The sequence below is a fragment of the Chiloscyllium plagiosum genome, unplaced genomic scaffold, assembly GCF_037043375.1.
Source record: "Chiloscyllium plagiosum isolate Xiang-an unplaced genomic scaffold, Cpla_swu_hap1 HiC_scaffold_6, whole genome shotgun sequence".
NCBI lineage: Eukaryota > Metazoa > Chordata > Chondrichthyes > Orectolobiformes > Hemiscylliidae > Chiloscyllium > Chiloscyllium plagiosum.
In genome coordinates this window covers 75,013,921-75,032,319 of record NW_028270144.1, presented here as the reverse complement: position 1 = coordinate 75,032,319, position 18,399 = coordinate 75,013,921, and the positions used below count along the sequence as shown (strand labels likewise).

The 18,399-nt window shown below is 40.4% G+C and overlaps 1 protein-coding gene across 1 annotated transcript in view; it reads right to left on the bottom strand.

Annotated features, from left to right (window-relative positions):
- mrps9 (mitochondrial ribosomal protein S9) overlaps window positions 1-18,399 on the bottom strand; it is a 108,129-nt gene that overhangs the window by 78,195 nt on the left and 11,535 nt on the right. Inside the window, exon 2 of the mRNA XM_043691746.2 lies at window positions 2,622-2,801. Coding sequence (XP_043547681.1) covers window positions 2,622-2,801 — 180 coding nt within the window. The remainder of the gene's footprint in view (window positions 1-2,621; window positions 2,802-18,399) is intronic.

The window sequence follows — 18,399 nt, the reverse complement described above, 5'->3', positions numbered from 1 at the left end:
AATCCCTTCTATATTAAAACTCCTTTTGAAATATCTGTCCACAAGGTTTGAACAATGTGTTTACTATTTTGTTTTCAAATATACCAATGTATAGATTGTACATTCTTGGTGGATATTAGAAAATTTAATATGCTCTCAGAAATTCCATGACAAAGCAGCAGTAACCCAATTCTGTTAATTTAGGAACCATATTTCTGAAGTTTAATTTAGCAGCAAAATCCAAGCCAAGTGCCATGTGACAGTCCTTAAGCAGGCATCATTTCACCTGTTCTTGCAACAGAGAAGAAGTGAATATGACTGTACCACTGACTTGAGAAAAGCAGCAGGTCATGTTGGCCATCTCTATTAATTAATTATTCTGCCTGGGTAGTGAAAATGCAGCTATTTACTTAATCAATGACTCAACCAAATGTCAGTCCTACTGATTCGCTTATAAATTAATAGCAAGACCAGCTAATGTGCAGGTGCTAATTTATTTAAACTGTTCTCAGCAGATTCTTGAAGCTCCATAATCAACATCTGGCACTTAATGTTAGTTGTCAATTTCACTTAGACACGCTTGTCTTAACAACTTTATTTATTATAAATGAGTAGAAATCATAATATCATGAATAATTATATAATGGATGAAATAGGCAAAGTAAATCAATTAGAAAAAAGCATACTAGTATATCTAAAGACAAGTTCAACAGATTTCTTCTAATTAGCATTTTAAAATTATTCTCTCATTTTGAAAATACTTCTTCGAATATCTTTTATTTCAGCATAGAAAAACTACTCACAAAGAAGCATTCCATGTTGCTTGCCTATATGTTAAGGGATTTAATGAAAATTAAAGACTCAACTGCTACTGGTAGAAAGGCCCTTACTTCAAAACCAAGAGTTGTCATTGTTCCGGTCACAAGTATCCCCCAGTGCATGAAATTTGAGTTGCTGTAATGTATGAGTAGGAAGCAGCACACTAGCTTTGTAGAAAGGGAAGTTGGAAGCCAATGCAGAAGAGTGCAGTGAAATATTGCTAATGGGGAACAGCTTTTACAGGAAGTATTTTATCATTTGCAATTCTCATCTTAAATTTTTTTTGTAGTAAACTATATTTGTAAAGCCTCAGTTCAGAAGATCTACCCTGGTTTTAGTAATCTACTCTGATTTTGTCAGCAAAAGATTCTAAACTATTATCTCACTAACTAAACTGAAAAAAAGTACTTCTACCTTTGTTTACAACAAAGCAAATGAATACATTATAACATAATTATTCAAAACTATTGCAATTCTGTATGAATATTTTAAAATCAGAATTTAAAATTAAGTTTACCTTGATTAATTATTTATGTTTACTTTAGAAGTGTGGGAAACGTATGGGATTAGAAAAATACCATATTTGCCAGCCACCCTCAGGTGAACTGTATATTTCTTGCACTCAGCTTTTTCTATCAGACTTGCAAGGCGTGAAAAAAGCTCAATCCACTTAAACATTGTAAGTACATAAACCAATGCTTACTGCAGCACAATTACATTCAAGAGAAATAAAAAAGGTAGATCCAGGAACAAAAAAAGAAATAGAAAATGCTGGAAAGACAATCAGCAAGTTATTGCACAGTAACCAAGAGAGAAATTAATATGCCAGGCATATATTTTCCAGAAGAGGGCTTGATATGCTGACCATTGAGTATTTTCTGCAACCAGCACATATAGTTGCAAATATTTCTTTTGAGATAAAGTACTGAGGTTTTTCCTTATATTTTCAGCAAGAATTAACAGAGAAAGATCTGCTATATAAGCTGTGTTGTTGAAGGTATTTCACATAGCTGATATGCAGTAGCAACACAAGCAGCATTCATCACTAACAGGATGCTGCCATCAAGCTAAAAAGACATTCTGCCGATCACACATCAGTAACGTGTTATATGAATTTCAGTGCTGGTGTGATGCCAGGTATATAGGTTTATATCCTAAAGACTGGCAGCAGACCATATCAAAAGCATGCCTCTTTAGTTGCTCTCACCAAGCAAAGTATAGACGGTACCCAATCAGTCCACACTTACAAAACTCACAACAGTTCCTAACATTTGGTGCAATTGAACATTTGCTGGATAATACTGAATGTGCAAGGATTGCCAGTCAGGCTCACAGTGTGGTGCACTTGCATTAACTGGAAGCTACACAGAACTGTACTAAGCCCTGCTCTTTGTATACAGAAAGAACACTGACATACATCACACTATTTCAACAAAACAAGACAGGTGACAGCTATTCGCTGGTTCATTTTTCAGGGCAATGCCCTGACCAGAGTTAATCTTATTCAAAATTTAAACAAATAAAGCCTAATTGTAAACTATCAGCATTAATTGATGCATTCTGCCCTGCAATGCCTTAACCAGTCAGGACACTCATCTCATGCAATTCAAGTGCTCTTTATTTCTCACCGCAAACTTGGATTCTTGTGAAAGTACCTGATGAGTGCAAGATGAAGGCCTTGGCAAAATGAGTGTTGCTGAAAAAAACATGTTCTGTACGACCAAACGACTATTTAAAAGTGTGCAGTGAACACTGGGTTGGGAAAGGATGAATAATTTGTGGTTTTCAAATTATATCAGATTATACAGAGACCATCAACTTACATCAATATCCTCCTGACCAATTGTTTCTGGATCCTCACCCATCATGTTAGCGAGATGTCTTTTCCCAATGTTGAACTCTTCAATCTGTTGTTTAATGAATTCTTCAGTATATTTCTCATGGAATGTAGCAGCCATATTCTTCTTATGCAAACAGGAACTCGTGCCGATTAACCTTACAAGCTAGAATTAAAAGAAGGAAAGCATTTTGTTTTAATTTACGGATCTGAAGTTTATAAAATCATAAAATTCCTTCTGTAAAGAAAGAGACCATTTGATGCATGGAGTCTGAAGAACATCCTACTGACACACACACCTCCCCCCCCACCCCCCACCCCCTCAACCTGTATCCCTATATTGACCATGGCTCGCTAACAAACCTAAGTCGTACATCCCTGGAAACTATGGGGCACTTTTTTTTCCCCCCATGGATGGCCAATCCACTTAACTTGCACACCCGTGATAAAAAAATCTGTAGACTGTCGCCTGGGGGGTGAGAAAGCGGATGGGGGTTGGACAGGAACGGGGGGCAGGGTTGGGGGTGGACGGATGGCAGTGTTGGATGGGTTTGGGATCAGGGACGGGTGGGGGCACGGGGTGGGGACTGACGGGGTTGGGGGGGGCTGCGGACAGGGTTGGGGGCTGGGGCTCGCGCACGGCTCTGGTCTGCCTAGTCTCCTGAACGGGGAGCACACTTAACAGAAAACTCCGAGCCCCAGAGGAAATTATTCAGCTAATTAATCAATTATCCAAACAAAATAGTGCCCGCCCATCTTATTCAGATAATCAAGATTCCTCCGCAGAATAAAGTTAGTATGCAATAAAAATATGCTGAATAGCTCATGTTTACAAACATTTCTAACATTTATGCATAACCCTTAATTCATAATCAGATTGTTTTATTTTATGTATTTAAAATAGAAGATAGTTTTGTGTTAGGATTCATCTATGGCTCAGAGACAACACTAGGTCAGCAGGTTGTGGATTCACAACTTCAACAAACATTCTATGTTGAAAATTCATGGCAGAGCAGAGAGAATCTGCATTGCTGGAAATTGATCTTTCAGATGAGTTCAGTGAAAGTCCAGTCTGCCCCCTCAGGTGGATAAAAATAACTTCACGGCACTATTCCAAAAACAGCAAGTCTGTTCTCTCAGTATTCCAGCCAATATTGATCCCTCAAATAATGTTGTTAAAACAAATCAATGTTGTTAACAATCTGTCGGACCTTTCTGTACATACATTGGTGAGAATGTGTACAGGGTATGAGCATGTAGGGAAAGAGTTAAGTTTTGAGTTTTGTGCAACAAGAGGTTCAGCTAAGTATGACTTATATCAGATAAGAACTTGCCGTTAACAATGGGGTGGAGGCAAGAATAATGGGTTCGCAAGGTGAAAAAGCATTCATTATGTACAGCCATTTTACATTATTGAAAGCATTCAGTATGTAAAGTCAGTTAACAAGGTTGAAAGTATCCATTATGTGAAGCCAATTAAAATGGCTTAATCTTTACTATTGATACTCGCTGATTGTAACAGTCAACCATTCAATACGTATGTTGCCTTATCTGGATGCTCTTCCCTGTAAAATTACTATATAATTAATTAAGAGAACTGAGAACTCATGCCCCTGTGCACATGGGCGATCTTTCTCTCTCCCTCCAGGGCCAGGAATAAGATGAAGGAGGTAAACCTATACTGCATCTCGGAGCATTTTGCTTTGACTGACACAGGGATAACAAAAAGGAATAACAATATTGGAGCAGTCAGCAGGATCCAAACAGATAGGTACAATCGGACAATGTCAGCAGTCGCCTGGAATATCGGTGTCTCGAGGCAGATGAACCAACAAGAAAAGATTTTAAACCTTGGCCCCTCTCGATATTCCTGTGTGCTGGAGACAGTCCCCTCGCTTCACTGCTCGCTATTCTATGGATTCCTCAAACAGTAATTAGTTCAGTCAAGAGACACAGTTTTGCAAGCGCACTGACAAACAGAGGTTCCAGTCCTCTGCGCTGCATTGGTTTGGCGTGTAATTGAGGTTTGACTCCTCTGCACGGTATTGGGGTTCCAGTCCCTTGGGGAGAGGGATGTAATTGAGTTTCAAATCCTCTGCATGCTACTGGGGTTCGAGTCCCCTGGGTGGGTAATTGAGGTTCACAAAAGGAAAAGTGTATTTTGAGTTTGATGTTTTGTTAAGATTTTAGAGAATATTAGAACTTAAGGCTGATATGTTTAAACTCTTTCAATTATTGCTAAGCCTTCATTGGCCCCCTTCATATTGCAAATTCAAAGAACGTTCATCTCTAAAGTTGTCACCGTAATTCCAATTGTTTTATTTGGGATGTTTCATTTAGAGAACATATTTTAAAATATTCAGCATTTGTTTCCCACGAATATTTGAGATTTAAATCCGAACTAAAATCTGCCTCTTCAATTGCTATGGCACAGGAAACATATTGTTGTTTTCTTGTGGTTCCAGAATTTTGAAATACCTTTCCTGACAGCTTTCACATTAGCCAAGTATCAATTTGTTAAAGGAAAATAATTTAATAACCTGAATGGGGTCCCCCGTGGGTTTGATTTTAGGATCATTGATTGTTGTTTATAATTGACTGAATTGTTTCGGCAGTACAATTTAGAAGTTTATTGTATAAAACTTGATAACGTCATAAATAATGAACAGTGTAACAGATTCAAAGAACGTTGAAATAGGCAGACACAATTTAATGTAGTCTTCATACTGATAACCACCTTGACAAGGAAAGAATGAGAGAGGAAATGCAAAGATACTTTCAGCAGACATCTTCTCTAGAGTTTCTCCATTCACAGGTAAAGCACACCTTCAGACCACTGCCCACCCATCCACAACCTGATCCAACGGATCCAATCAGCTCCCCAGTCATGAACATGAAAAGCAAAGAAGTTAACAACAGTGAAGAGAAGGTCGGTAAACATTTTGTCAGTGGCCTACCTACGGACATTAAACACATGAGCTTTACCTTGTCTTTCAATCATTTACAGGATATGATGGTTCACTGACCAAGCTAACATCACAACAGCCAGTTGGCTTTGCTACATTTGACAGCAGAGCAGAAGCAGCAAAGAATGCTGCATTCACCTAGCTGCTGCACTGCACACTTAGATGTGCTGGTATCTTCCATCTGAAGCATCTCCGGAAGGATGGAGGTCTTGTTAGCTTTGTGAAATATTTAACTGCCCTTATCCAAGAATTCAGGTTTCTCAGTGGAATGATGCAGAAGGACAGACTGGGTTTTGGTTTTTCAGATTGGACTTTACTGAAGGAGATTTTGGAGAATGGGCTCGTTTCCACTCAACCTGGAAGGGATGGAGTGGTCACTAAGGACTGCAGATTTAAGAACTTTACTGGTGAATTTTTTTTTCCCTCATGGGAGGATTCTTCAAATTTTATTTACTGTAACGGACTAGTAATTTTTGTTGTTATAATAGTTGTATGCTGTGTGTCAATAACTTGCTTAAATACTGGCTGTCAGAATCTTATGAAAGCTGGTAGTGCCATCTCGGTGGTTATCATGAAATGATAAAAGGAGGGAATGTGAATGTATATAGGGTATGAGCAGGTAGGGAAAGAGTTAAATTTTGCGTTTTGTGAAACAAGAGATTCAGCTGAGCATGACTCTGATCAGATAAGAACTTGCAATTAACAATGTGGTGGTGGAAGCAAGGGTAATGGGTTAACAAGGTGAAAAAGCATTCATTATGTAGAGCCATTTAACAATATTAGAAGCATTCAGTATGTAAGGTCAGTTTAAGAAGGTGAAAACTATTCATTATGTGAAGCCAGTTATTCATTGTGTAACAGCAGATGGCTTAATCTTTACCATTGACACTCGTTGATTCTAATGGCCACCCAATCAAAATGTATGTTGCCTTATCTGTATGCTCCTCCCTGTAAAATGACTTTAACTCATCAAGAAACTGCTGTTCAAGACAGAAGACCAAGAATTCATGTCCCTGTGCATGAATTCTCTCCCTCCACGGCCCAGAATAAAGATGAAGGAGGTTAAACCATAAGGTGTCTCTGACCGTTTTGCTTCGACTGACACAGGGATAGGGAAACAGGATGACATTCGTTGCTGTGTTAAGTACTTCACTGAATATGAACAGACATGCAGTGGCTTCCTTGCCAAGTTTTTATCTTCAGCTTGGCATTGAAACACTGAACCAAAAGGTGCTCAGAGTTTCAGCCTTTACCTCAACAATTTCCAGAAAGGAAAGTGTCATGATCTCAGTGGAGACTCCTAAAAAAAAAAGTCAAATGCCACTGGATGGAACCACATGACCTCAGTTTAAAACAGAAGACATTTTTCAATGACAGATTCAAACAAACTAAATGCAAAAGAGAAATTGCCCCTATTCTTCCCCTCCTACGGTACAAGCAAATTTTCCCTTTACTTTGGTACTTCTTGCAAATTGCAAATTTGATAATGTGACATTTATCAGTAATACTGTCTTAGATAACCACTTTAAAACTTAGAATCAACACAAGTTACCATAGAAGGGGCAGCATGGTGGCTGTGGTTAACACTGTTGCCTCACAGTGCCAGGGACCCAGGTTCGATTCCACTCTTGGATGACTGTGTGGAGTTTGCACATTCTCCCCGTGTTTGCGTGGGTTTCCACCAGATGTTCTGGTTTCCTGCCACAGTCCAAAGATGTGCAGGTTAAGTGAATTGGCCATGCTAAATTGCCCATAGTGTTCAGGGGTATGTAGGTTAGGTGTATTAGTCATGGGAAATGTAGAATAATCAGGTGGGTGAATGTGTCTGGGTGGGATACTCTTCCAAGGGTCAGTGTGGACTTGTTGGGCCGAATGGTCTGTTTCCACACTGTAGGGATTCTATGATGAATCGATGAATTATCAAACAGATATAGACAATAGACAATAGGTGCAGGAGTAGGCCATTCAGCCCTTCGAGCCTGCACCGCCATTCAACATGATCATGGCTGATCATCCTTAATCAGTATCCTGTTCCTGCCTTATCTCCATAACCCTTGATTCCACTATCTTTGAGAGCTCTATCTAACTCTTTCTTAAATGAATCCAGAGACTGGGCCTCCATTGCCCTCTGGGGCAGAGCATTCTACACAGCCACCACTCTCTGGGTGAAGAAGTTTCTCCTCATCTCTGTCCTAAATGGTCTACCCCGTATTTTTAAGCTATGTCCTCTGGTTCGGCACTCACCCATCAGCGGAAACATGTTTCCTGCTGCCAGAGTGTCCAATCCTTTCATAATCTTATACGTCTCAATCAGATCCCCTCTCAGTCTTCTAAACTCAAGGGTATACAAGCCCAGACGCTCCAGTCTTTCAGTGTAAGGTAATCCCGCCATTCCAGGAATTGACCTCGTGCACTCCCTCAATAGCCAGAATGTCTTTCCTCAAATTTGGAGACCAGAACTGCACGCAGTACTCCAGGTGTGGTCTCACCAGGGCCCTGTACAGCTGCAGAAGCACCTCTTTGCTTCTATACTCAATTCCTCTTGTTATGAAGGCCAGCATGCTATTAGCCTTCTTCACTACCTGCTGTACCTGCATGCTTGCCTTCATTGACTGGTGTACAAGAACATCTAGGGAACAGGAGAATCGACGTTTCGGGCATTAGCCCTTCTTCAGGGGTACAAGAACACCCAGATCTCTCTGTACTGCCCCTTTACCTAAATTGATTCCATTGAGGTAGTAATCTGCCTTCCTGTTCTTGCCACCAGAGTGAATAACCATTCATTTATCCACATTAAACTGCATCTGCCCACTCACCTAACTTGTCCAGGTTACCCTGTAATCTCCTAACATCCTCATCACATTTCACCCTGCCACCCAGCTTTGTATCATCAGCAAATTTGCTAATGTTATTGCTGATACCATCTTCTATATCATCAACATATATTGTAAAAAGCTGCGGTCCCAGCACTGATCCCTGCGGTACCCCACTGGTCACTGCCTGCCATTCCGAAATGGAGCCGTTTATCACGACCCTTTGTTTCCTATCAGCCAACCAATTTTCAATCCAATCTAGTACTTTGCCCCCAATACCATGCGCCCTAATTTTACTCACTAACCTCCTGTGTGGGACTTTATCAAAAGCTTTCTGAAAGTCCACGTACACTACATCTACTGGATCTCCCTCGTCCATCTTCAGAGTTACATCCTCAAAAAATTCAAGAAGATTAGTCAAGCATGATTTTCCCTTCATAAATCCATGCTGACTCTGTCCTATCCTGTTACTACTATCCAGATGTGCCGTAATTTCATCCTTTATAATAGACTCCAGCATCTTTCCCACCACTGAGGTCAGACTAACTGGTCTATAATTTCCTGCTTTCTCTCTCCCACCTTTCTTAAAAAGTGGTATAACATTAGCCACCCTCCAATCCTCAGGAACTGACCCCGAATCTATCGAACTCTGGAAAATAATCACCAATGCATCCACGATTTCCCGAACCACCTCCTTCAGTACCCTGGGATGTAGACCATCAGGCCCCGGAGACTTATCAACCTTCAGACCTAACAGTCTCTCCAACACCAAATCCTGGTAAATATAAATTCTCTTAAGTTCAGGTCCTTCAGCCACTGTTACCTTAGGGAGATTGCTTGTGTCTTCCCCAGTGAACACAGATCTGAAGTACCCATTTAATTCTTCTGCCATTTCTTTGTTCCCTGTAATATATTCCCCTGTTTCTGGCTTCAAGGGCCCAATTTTAGTCCTAACCATTTTTTTGCCTTGCACATACCTAAAAAGCTTTTACTATCCTCCTTTATATTATTGGCCAGTTTACCTTCGTACCTCATTTTTCCTCTGCGTATTTCCTTCTTAGTAATCCTCTGTTGCTCTTTAAAAGCTTCCCAGTCCTCAGTTTTTCCACTTATCTTTGCTATGTTATACTTTTTCTCTTTTAACTTTATATGTTTCTTAACTTCCCTCATCAGCCATGGCCGCCCATGCCTCCTCCTGGGATCTTTCTTCCTTTTAGGAATGAACTGATCCTGCAACTTCTGCATTATACACAGAAATATCCGCCATTGCTCCTCCATGGTCATCCCTGCTAAGGTATTGCACCATTGAACTTTGGCCAGCTCCTCCCTCATAGCTCCATAGTTCCCTTTATTCAACAGAAGTACTGTCACTTCCGACTGTACCCTCTCCCTCTCAAATTGCGGATTGAAGCTTAATGTATTATGGTCACTACTTCCCAATGGCTCCTTCACTTCGAGGTCTCTGACCAATTCTGGTTCGTTACACAATACCAGATCCAGAATTGTCTTCTCCCTGGTCGGCTCCAGCACCAGCTGCTCTAAGAATCTATCTCTGAGGCACTCTACAAAGTCTCTTTCTTGAGGTCCAATACCATCCTGAAGATGTTATCTTCAGGACGTTATCTATTTATCCTATCCATGCCCCTTATGATTTTGTAAATCTCTAGAAGGTCAACCCTCAGCCTCTGAAGCTCCAGGAAAAACAGCCTCTCCTTATAGCTCAAACCCACAAACCCTGGCAACATCCTTGTTTATATTTTCAGAACCCCTTCAAGTTTCACAAGATCATTCCGAGAGGAGGGGATCCAGTATTGCGCACACAATATTCCAAAAGTGGCCTAACCAACATCCTGTACAGCCACAACGTTGCCAATGTTTTATGTCTGCTTCTTCCATCTTTAAGAGTAACTCACTAAATTTCAATTTTCCGATCTGAATTTGTCTTCAAGATATTATTATTAAGCTTGAGAGGGTTCAGAAGAGATTTACCAGGATGTTAGGAGAAAGTGAGGACTGAAGATGCTGGAGATCAGGGCTTAAAAATGTGTTCCTGAAGAAGGGCTTATGCCCGAAACATCAATTCTCCTGTTCCTTTGATGCTGCCTGACCTGCTGCGCTTTTCCAGCAACACATTTTTAAGCTTTACCAGGACGTTGCCAGGTATGAAAGGTTTCAGTTAGAAAGAAAGGGTCCAACACCATGACCTACTGATATAAACAAAAGAGGTAACACAGGGGCTCAGATTAAGAGTGAGATATCAAGGCAGTATGTGACTGAGGATGACATCAAGGATCCTGAGGAAATTTGCAATTATGAAAATCAATTGTAAACTCTCCACTGTGTTTTCCACTGGAACATAGGAGATTGAAAGGTGAGCTTATAGAGATTTATAAAATCTTGAGGAGTACAGATATGATTAATGGTAGGTGTCTTTTCTCCAGGTTGAGGGATTTCAAGACTGGGGGGCACATTCTTAAGGTCAGAGGAAAGAGATTTTAAAAAGCCATGAAGGACAAGGTTTTCTTTAAACACAGGACGGCTCACATGTATAATGAACTTCCGGACGAAGTGGTGGACCCGGGCACAGTCACAACATTCAAAAGACATTTAGATAAATGCATTAATAGGAATAGTTTGAAGGAACATTGACCAGGAGCAGGCACATGGAACTAGTTTAGTTTGGGTTTATATTCTGTATAGACTCATTGGACCAAACAGTCCGTTTCTGTGCTGCGCGACTCTTATGACTCCATGTGCCCATCCCCTGTCAATTCAGTTCAAATCCTCCCAAACAGAATTAGCCTGTGAGGATTTTTCTTCCACTCCTGTTCAGGTCCCACCTTCCCCATGGGAAGTCCCATTGCCCTGCAAGTTTGATGTCCACTTTCTTAGACTAGCTTTCCAATCACTCAATTCTCTGATTTCTGTGGTCATTACTCCGAGTCGCAAATACTAAACCTGAGTCTAATGTTTTAGATATAATGGTTGCATCCCTGAAATCTAAAGTCATTTGTACTAACATGGACCACGACCTCTGGCGGAACATCCCTTCTCAGAATAATGCACTGCAGCTGTTCCAAAACATCTTTTGCCAGGAAGGCAACATAACTCCAAGTCACATCAACAGTTCAAAAACACTTGTCTTGTCCTTATTGCTATTGCTCTGCCATACCATTTGTACTTTACAGAGGAAACATCATCCTCATCTGTATCCAAAATGGAATACCAATTAGCAAGTTAAAACATCATTAAAAAGCAGGGAGTGGATCATTATGAGGGGGGAAATGTAGGGTTGCAAAGCAAAAGGAAATGGCAGCATTACAGGGTAGTTATAGAGTCTTAGAGATATACAGCATGGAAACAGACCCTTTAGTCCAATTTGTCTATGCCAACCAGGTATCCTACACTAATCTAGTCCCATTTGCCAAGACTTGGCCCATATCCCTCTAAACCCTTCCTATTCATGTACGCTGATGCAGATGCCTTTTTAAATGATCTAAAAATACCAGCCTCCATCATTTTATCTGGCAGCTCATTCCATACATACACCACCCGCTGTGAAAACATTGTCTGTTAGGACCCTTTAAATCTTTTCTCTCTCACCCTAAACATATGTCTTCTAGGTTCTGGACTCCCCCAACCCAGGAAAAAGACCGTGGCTATTTACCCAATCCATGCCCCTCATGATTTTATAAACCTCTATAAAGGTCATCCCTCAACCTCCGAAGCTCCAGGGAAAACAACCCCAGCCTATTTAGCCTCTCCCTATAGCGCAAATCCTCCAACTCTGGCAACATCCTTGTAAATCTTTTCTGAACCCTTTCAAGTATCACAACATCCTTCCAACAGGAAGGAGACCAGAATTGCACACAATATTCTAACAGTGATCTAACCAATGTCATGTACAGCTGCAACATGATCTCCCAACTCCTAAACTCAATGCTCTGACCAATAAAGAAAAGCATACCAAACATAATCTTCACAATCCTATTCTATCCGAAGCTCCACTTTCAAGGAACTATGAACCTGCATTCCAAGGTCTCTTTGTTCAGCAACATTCCCCAGGATCCTACCATTAACTGTATAAGTCCTGCTCTGATTTGCCTTTCCAAAATGTAGCACCTCACATTTATCTAAAGTAAGCTCCATCTGCCACTCCTCAGACCATTGGATCCCGTTGTATTCTGAGGTAACGTTCTTCACTGTTCACTGCACCTCCAATTTTGGTGTCATCTACAAAGTTGCTAACTGTACCTCCCATGTTCACATCCAAATAGTCAATATCAATGATGAAAAACAGTGGACCCAGCACCAATCCTTGTGCGACACCACTGATCACAGGCCTCCACCACCACCTTCTGTCTTCTACCTTTGAGCCAGTTCTGTATCCAAATGGCTAGCTCTCCCTGTGTTCCATGTGATCTAACCTTGCCAAACACCTTACTGAAGTCCATGTGGATCACGTCCACTGCTCTACCCTCAATCTTCTTTGTTACTTCTTCAAAAAAAACACTCAATCAAGTCATGACTTCCCACACACAGCGACATGCTGACTATTCCTGATCAGTCCTTGCCTTTCCAAATATGTGTAAATCCAGTCCCTCAGTATTCCTTCCAACAACTTGCCCAATTAGAATCTGTATGGATAGAGGTAAGAAATAACGCTGTGAAGATGACACTATTAGGTGTGTAGCACCTCCCTAACAGTAGCTATACACTAACTGTAGCAATGCAGCAATCATGGGTAACCTTAAGCTTCATATAGATTGGAATGAGGGCTTATGCCCGAAACGTCGATTCTCCTGCTCCTTGGATGCTGCCTGACCTGCTGCGCTTTTCCAGCAACACATTTTTTCAGCTCTGATCTCCAGCATCTGCAGCCCTCACTTTCTCCTAACAACCATACATGGTAGAATTTAGCATTCAGTTTGAGAGGGAGAAACTTGGATCAGAAGCAGCTAAACTTAATGAAGGGTATTTACATAGGAAAGAGGACAGAGCTAGCTAGAATGGACTGGGAAAGGAGTTTAGCAGCAAAGACGAGTTGAGGAATAATGGCAAATATTTAGGAAAATGGTTTATGGCTCAAAGATATAATCCAGTGAGAAAAGAGGATTCTTGAAAGGGAATGAGTCAACCCCAGTTAACCAGAAAAATTAAGGCTTGCAAGAAAGTGAATGGTGCCCAGTTAGGACATAAATGAGGTGTAGTCAATCTGTAGAATTCTTTACTACAGAGGGCTGCAAAGGCCAGGTCATTAGGTGCACTGAAGGTTTAGATAGATTTTTAATCAATAAAGGGAATTAAGGGTTGTGGGGAAGAGACATGTAAGTAGAGTTGAGGATTATCAGATCTGCCATGATATCACTGAATGGCACAGCAGAATTAAGAGGCTGAATGCTCTACTTCTGCTCCTATATTTTATGACTTTACGGTCTAAGAAGTTGCCCTTTTAGGACAGGAATGAGGATCAATTCTCCCTTTCAAGAGGTTGCATGACATTTAAGCAGTGTCTGCCTCAAAGCGGTGCAGGCAATGTAATTGAGGATCTGAAAGCGGAATACAGGCTGAGGTGACTAGTCCTTGTCAGGGGCAACCATTTAACAGATGCTCTTAATAACTTAGGTGGCAACAAGATGGCTTCTCGATGCAAATAACATGACAAAATGGCTTCTAGGCTGCAAACTGACAATTCTGCTAAAGCTGCATTGGTGACTAACTACTGTCTGCTTCAATAGAGATTAGCAGACAATGCACCCTTTAAAGCAAAGAAATAACTCAACTAGTTAAGACCTTACTGGCCATCCTAACCGACCTTCAGATGCAGGTGCAATGGCTCGGTCAGTGAGATAGGGTGTTGGAAAATAAAGTTAGTCCAATGATATTTCCTGGGAACCAAGTAACTGTCAAATAAAGCAGTATCATGTATTGATTGGCAATTGTTTGAAGGTACTATACGATTATGGCCTATGCCCTCCTTTAAGAAACGTATAAAAGTGTCTTTGTGTTAAGCCATGTGTGCAGCTCCTCCAAAGAATACGGAAGTACATAACCTGTTTTTCCGGATGCTCTGTGCCTGCCATATGAAGAAATAAAGAATGAAGTCTTAAAGAACCAGACCGATCATGGAACAGAGGGACACCCCCACCCCACCAGGGTCCAGATCTTCAGAATTGAATTTTTAAAGGCAGAGATGGATGAATTCTTATCAGGCAAGGAAATCAAAAGATTATTGGGAGTAGACAGAAATGCGCAAATCAAAACCCAGATCAGCTATGATCTTACTGAATGGCACAGCAGATGAAAGGGTCCAAATGTTCTATTTCTGTTTATAATTATGTTTATAAACATACGGTCTTGTGAACTTTCATAATATTCAATGTTCAACTGAAAGAGTAATTCTCCTGAAAACAAATTGTCATTCACCAAAATCAACTTGCTGTGGGCAAAAAAAAAATGCATTACATTTACCCAAAACAGGGACTTCAAAAATCAAGGTTTTTCTTTCAAACATTTAGCATCCACTTTTCTTGGAAAGCCCCCAATTTTATTGGAAAACTCCAGATTATATTCATTGTGTCTGTTACGACATTCCTAACTTCTCAGAATGCTCTTTTGGCAATAATTTTACATTTACACATTTTAAAAATATTCCTTGTCAGTTTCTGTCTAATTCAGGTCAAATCTGCTATCTTAAAAACCTACCCATGATCCCTCTACTCTTGTAAATTGTCACATCTCCAAACTTCCTTTACTCTGAAAAGTCTTTGAATATGCTTCTGAGGGATCATGTTCAAATAAGAACAGAAATCAGTAAGTGATGAAAGAGTCTCTTTATTCAGCAGCCACAGTACCACAAGTTCAAGGTGGCTATAGAATCCCAAAATACAATTCTTACAATAGCCTTTTTGTACACAGTTCTTACATATATTAAAATTCCATTCCTATTGTGTTAGGCTATTTTATGTATAGAACACATAGGTTTGAGGGGTTTCTGTCGGAAAACAGGAGATGGATTAACCATGTGCTAAATGCCGGCTGCTACTCCTGATAAGACAGACCTTGTAAACCTACCTGCTTGCATAATTAAGTGGTGTTAGTCCTTCTATGTTTTAGTTGGTAAATGTTAGTATAAAATATTAGGCATAAATGTTCTAAATAAGTTAGAAATTATCTGTACTAAAAATAAAAGGATATTAAACTGTTTACTGCAGCTAGGTTGAGAGATTTGTTCATTATTTGCCGGTGAGAGTTTCACTCGCTCGCAATTTCACTTAAGTGCTGTTTTGACAGTTAGTTTCTTAAAGGGATAACGGCCCAGTTTAAAAAAAGGTATCTAACAAGTATATACTAATTGGGGAAAATATTTGGTGTTCTGTAATCTATTCATGTCCAACAGACAATTGGTAAGGGTTGGTTAATATTATAATCTTTTGTGGAGACATGATGGTGGGATTGGTATTGTTCTGAATACACTCCACTTATTCAGAGGTAAATTAACCTAAACACTGCTTATAGCAAGGGCTGATAAGGTATGAAAATGCAGTAATGGGTTTGAAAGGATTGTTTTGATTAGAAAGGGTTGTTTTAATTTAGTCTACCTTATGATAGTAAAATATACTGCAGAACTGCATTTTATGAATGAATCCGCAACCCATTGTTCGCTTGTGAGTAGGTTAGTAAAGGAGTTATGAATGAATAAACAGAGTGTTTGAGAGTGGGTTAGTGAAGGGACCTAGAATTCAATATCTCACACTTCCATCTTCCAATTTGTGCCCATCTAGATGGCGATGAGTGCTCCTTTCTAAATTTCCCAGGTTTCTTTGCCTCACCATTCTCATTAACTCCTTTATCAGGTGATGCAGTCATAGAAGGTAATATGTAATCTGTGTTTGTCTTTATTTATTTGGACTCATACAGAAGATGATATTGTCAATCATGACCGCTCCATTAAACTTGTTGCTATGGCAAAAGGAAAGCATTACTTTCTGAGACACATTTAAATTGGCACAAGAGAATAGGTATAAGTTAGCTTTTTTAAAAATAACAGTCACACATGCACGCAAGACCATCACCTCAAACGTGCCTCCCATAGACTAGCAAGGCTGCATTTTAGTAATTACATGTTTGTGTTGAACACATTCACAACATCTGAAGTATTTCACAGAATTGCTCAGTCTCCTCTGGAGTCCTTCTGACCCATCACTTTGTCAATCTTTGCAAATAAGCTTGGATAGAAGCCTGCGGATTACTTTGTTGACAACTCTGAAAAACACTTTGGTCTATCCAACACCTACTGATTTCCAGAGGAAGGAATTGACCTCGAGCAAGTGTTGCAGACTGGCACAGTCCAAGGACTACATGCTGTTACTGTGCAGAAGCAAATTGCTTTAGAGACCATATATGTGTATAAAGATATTTTTATGAATAAAGTACATTTTGAGATAAAAATTACTTTAAAGTGGGGGCTTTCATCTCTAAAATTTAACTTTTCTGCATGGATAGAGGTTCTTACGTGGACTGCAGCCAAGGTGGACTCAAACTGAGCATCCATAAGCAAGGTATTGATGAATAAGTGCTACTTGATAACATCGTCAATAAAAACTGCATTACTTCTCCGATTATCAATAGAAGGTTGATGGAGCCGTAATTGGCCAGATTAGATTCATCCTACCTTTTTTGTGGACATGATGTATATAAATTTTTCACATTCAGAAAAAATGTTACTGGTGCAACTGTACTGGAACAGTCTGACCTGGGGCACAGTTATTTCCTGCACACAAGTCTTCAGTACTAAAACCAGAATGTTGACATCACAGAGAGCCTTTCCAGTCCCTTCACTTGTTTCTTGGTAGCATGGGGAGTGAACAGAGTTGGCTGTAGACTAGTATCTATGATGCTGGGAACTTCAGGTGAAGGATGACATGAATTATCCACTTCTGGGTGAAGATGGCCCCAAACACTTCTTTCTTGTCTGTTGCACTGATAAGCTGAGTTCCCAATTCATTCTTCTCCTGTTAACTGTTCAACTTTCCATTACCATTCAGAGCTAGATATGGTGGACTGCAGAATAGCCTGAACCATCATTTGTGAGATCATTTAGTTTTGTCTGCAGCATGTTGCTTTCTCTTTAACATGCCTCTAGTCATGTGTTGTAGCTTCACCCTGTTGGTTTCTCAATGTTAGGTAAGCTTGGTGCTGTCCTTGATGTACGGTCCACACATCTCTGAATTACGGCTGATTTCCCAGTCTGACAATAATGGTAGAGTGGAGGATGTGCCAGGCAATGCAACTGTAGATTGGGATTGAAGACTCTCAAACTCATGGTTTCCCAATTTTGAACAATTCTATCTATTTGGAATTAATCCAATTTAGTATGATGGTCATACACACAACAATTAGGAATTAGTCTTCTCTAAGCATATGCAGTAATCAGTACTATTCCTATAAGGAACTAATGTATCGGTGATGGGCAGATTGTTGAGGATGAAGTAGATTTATCGCTCTTGTTGGTTCTTGTCACTACTGCCAGACTAGGCCTACAACTCTTGTACTTTCAGATCAGTCAGCTGGAATGCAAATGAGCCCTACTTGCCTATGGGCATTAAATATCCCTGTCTAGGGGGATCCAAGATGGCGGCGACCCAACAAGGCTGAGTCTATAGTGCTCCTCCCAAGACTTGGGCAAAGTGGGCCATCCACCCCCACCACACACACCAAATCATTTAAAATTGCTGTTTAATTTAATTAGTTGCTTAGTATTAAATTTAAACAATCTAATCTTTAGTAAAAATGACCAAAGGGAAGGGAGCCCACAGCTCTCAGCAAGCAGGAACCCCCTCCCCCACCCTCTCCAGCTGCAGCAGAGGCATCCGCAGCCGCCCTGGGGGACTTGCCTACGGTGGCAAGCCTCGTGGAAATGATCTCTAAACTGGATGTGAAGAGCGACGCTTTTATTGAAGAATCCCGAAGTCGATGGAACTCA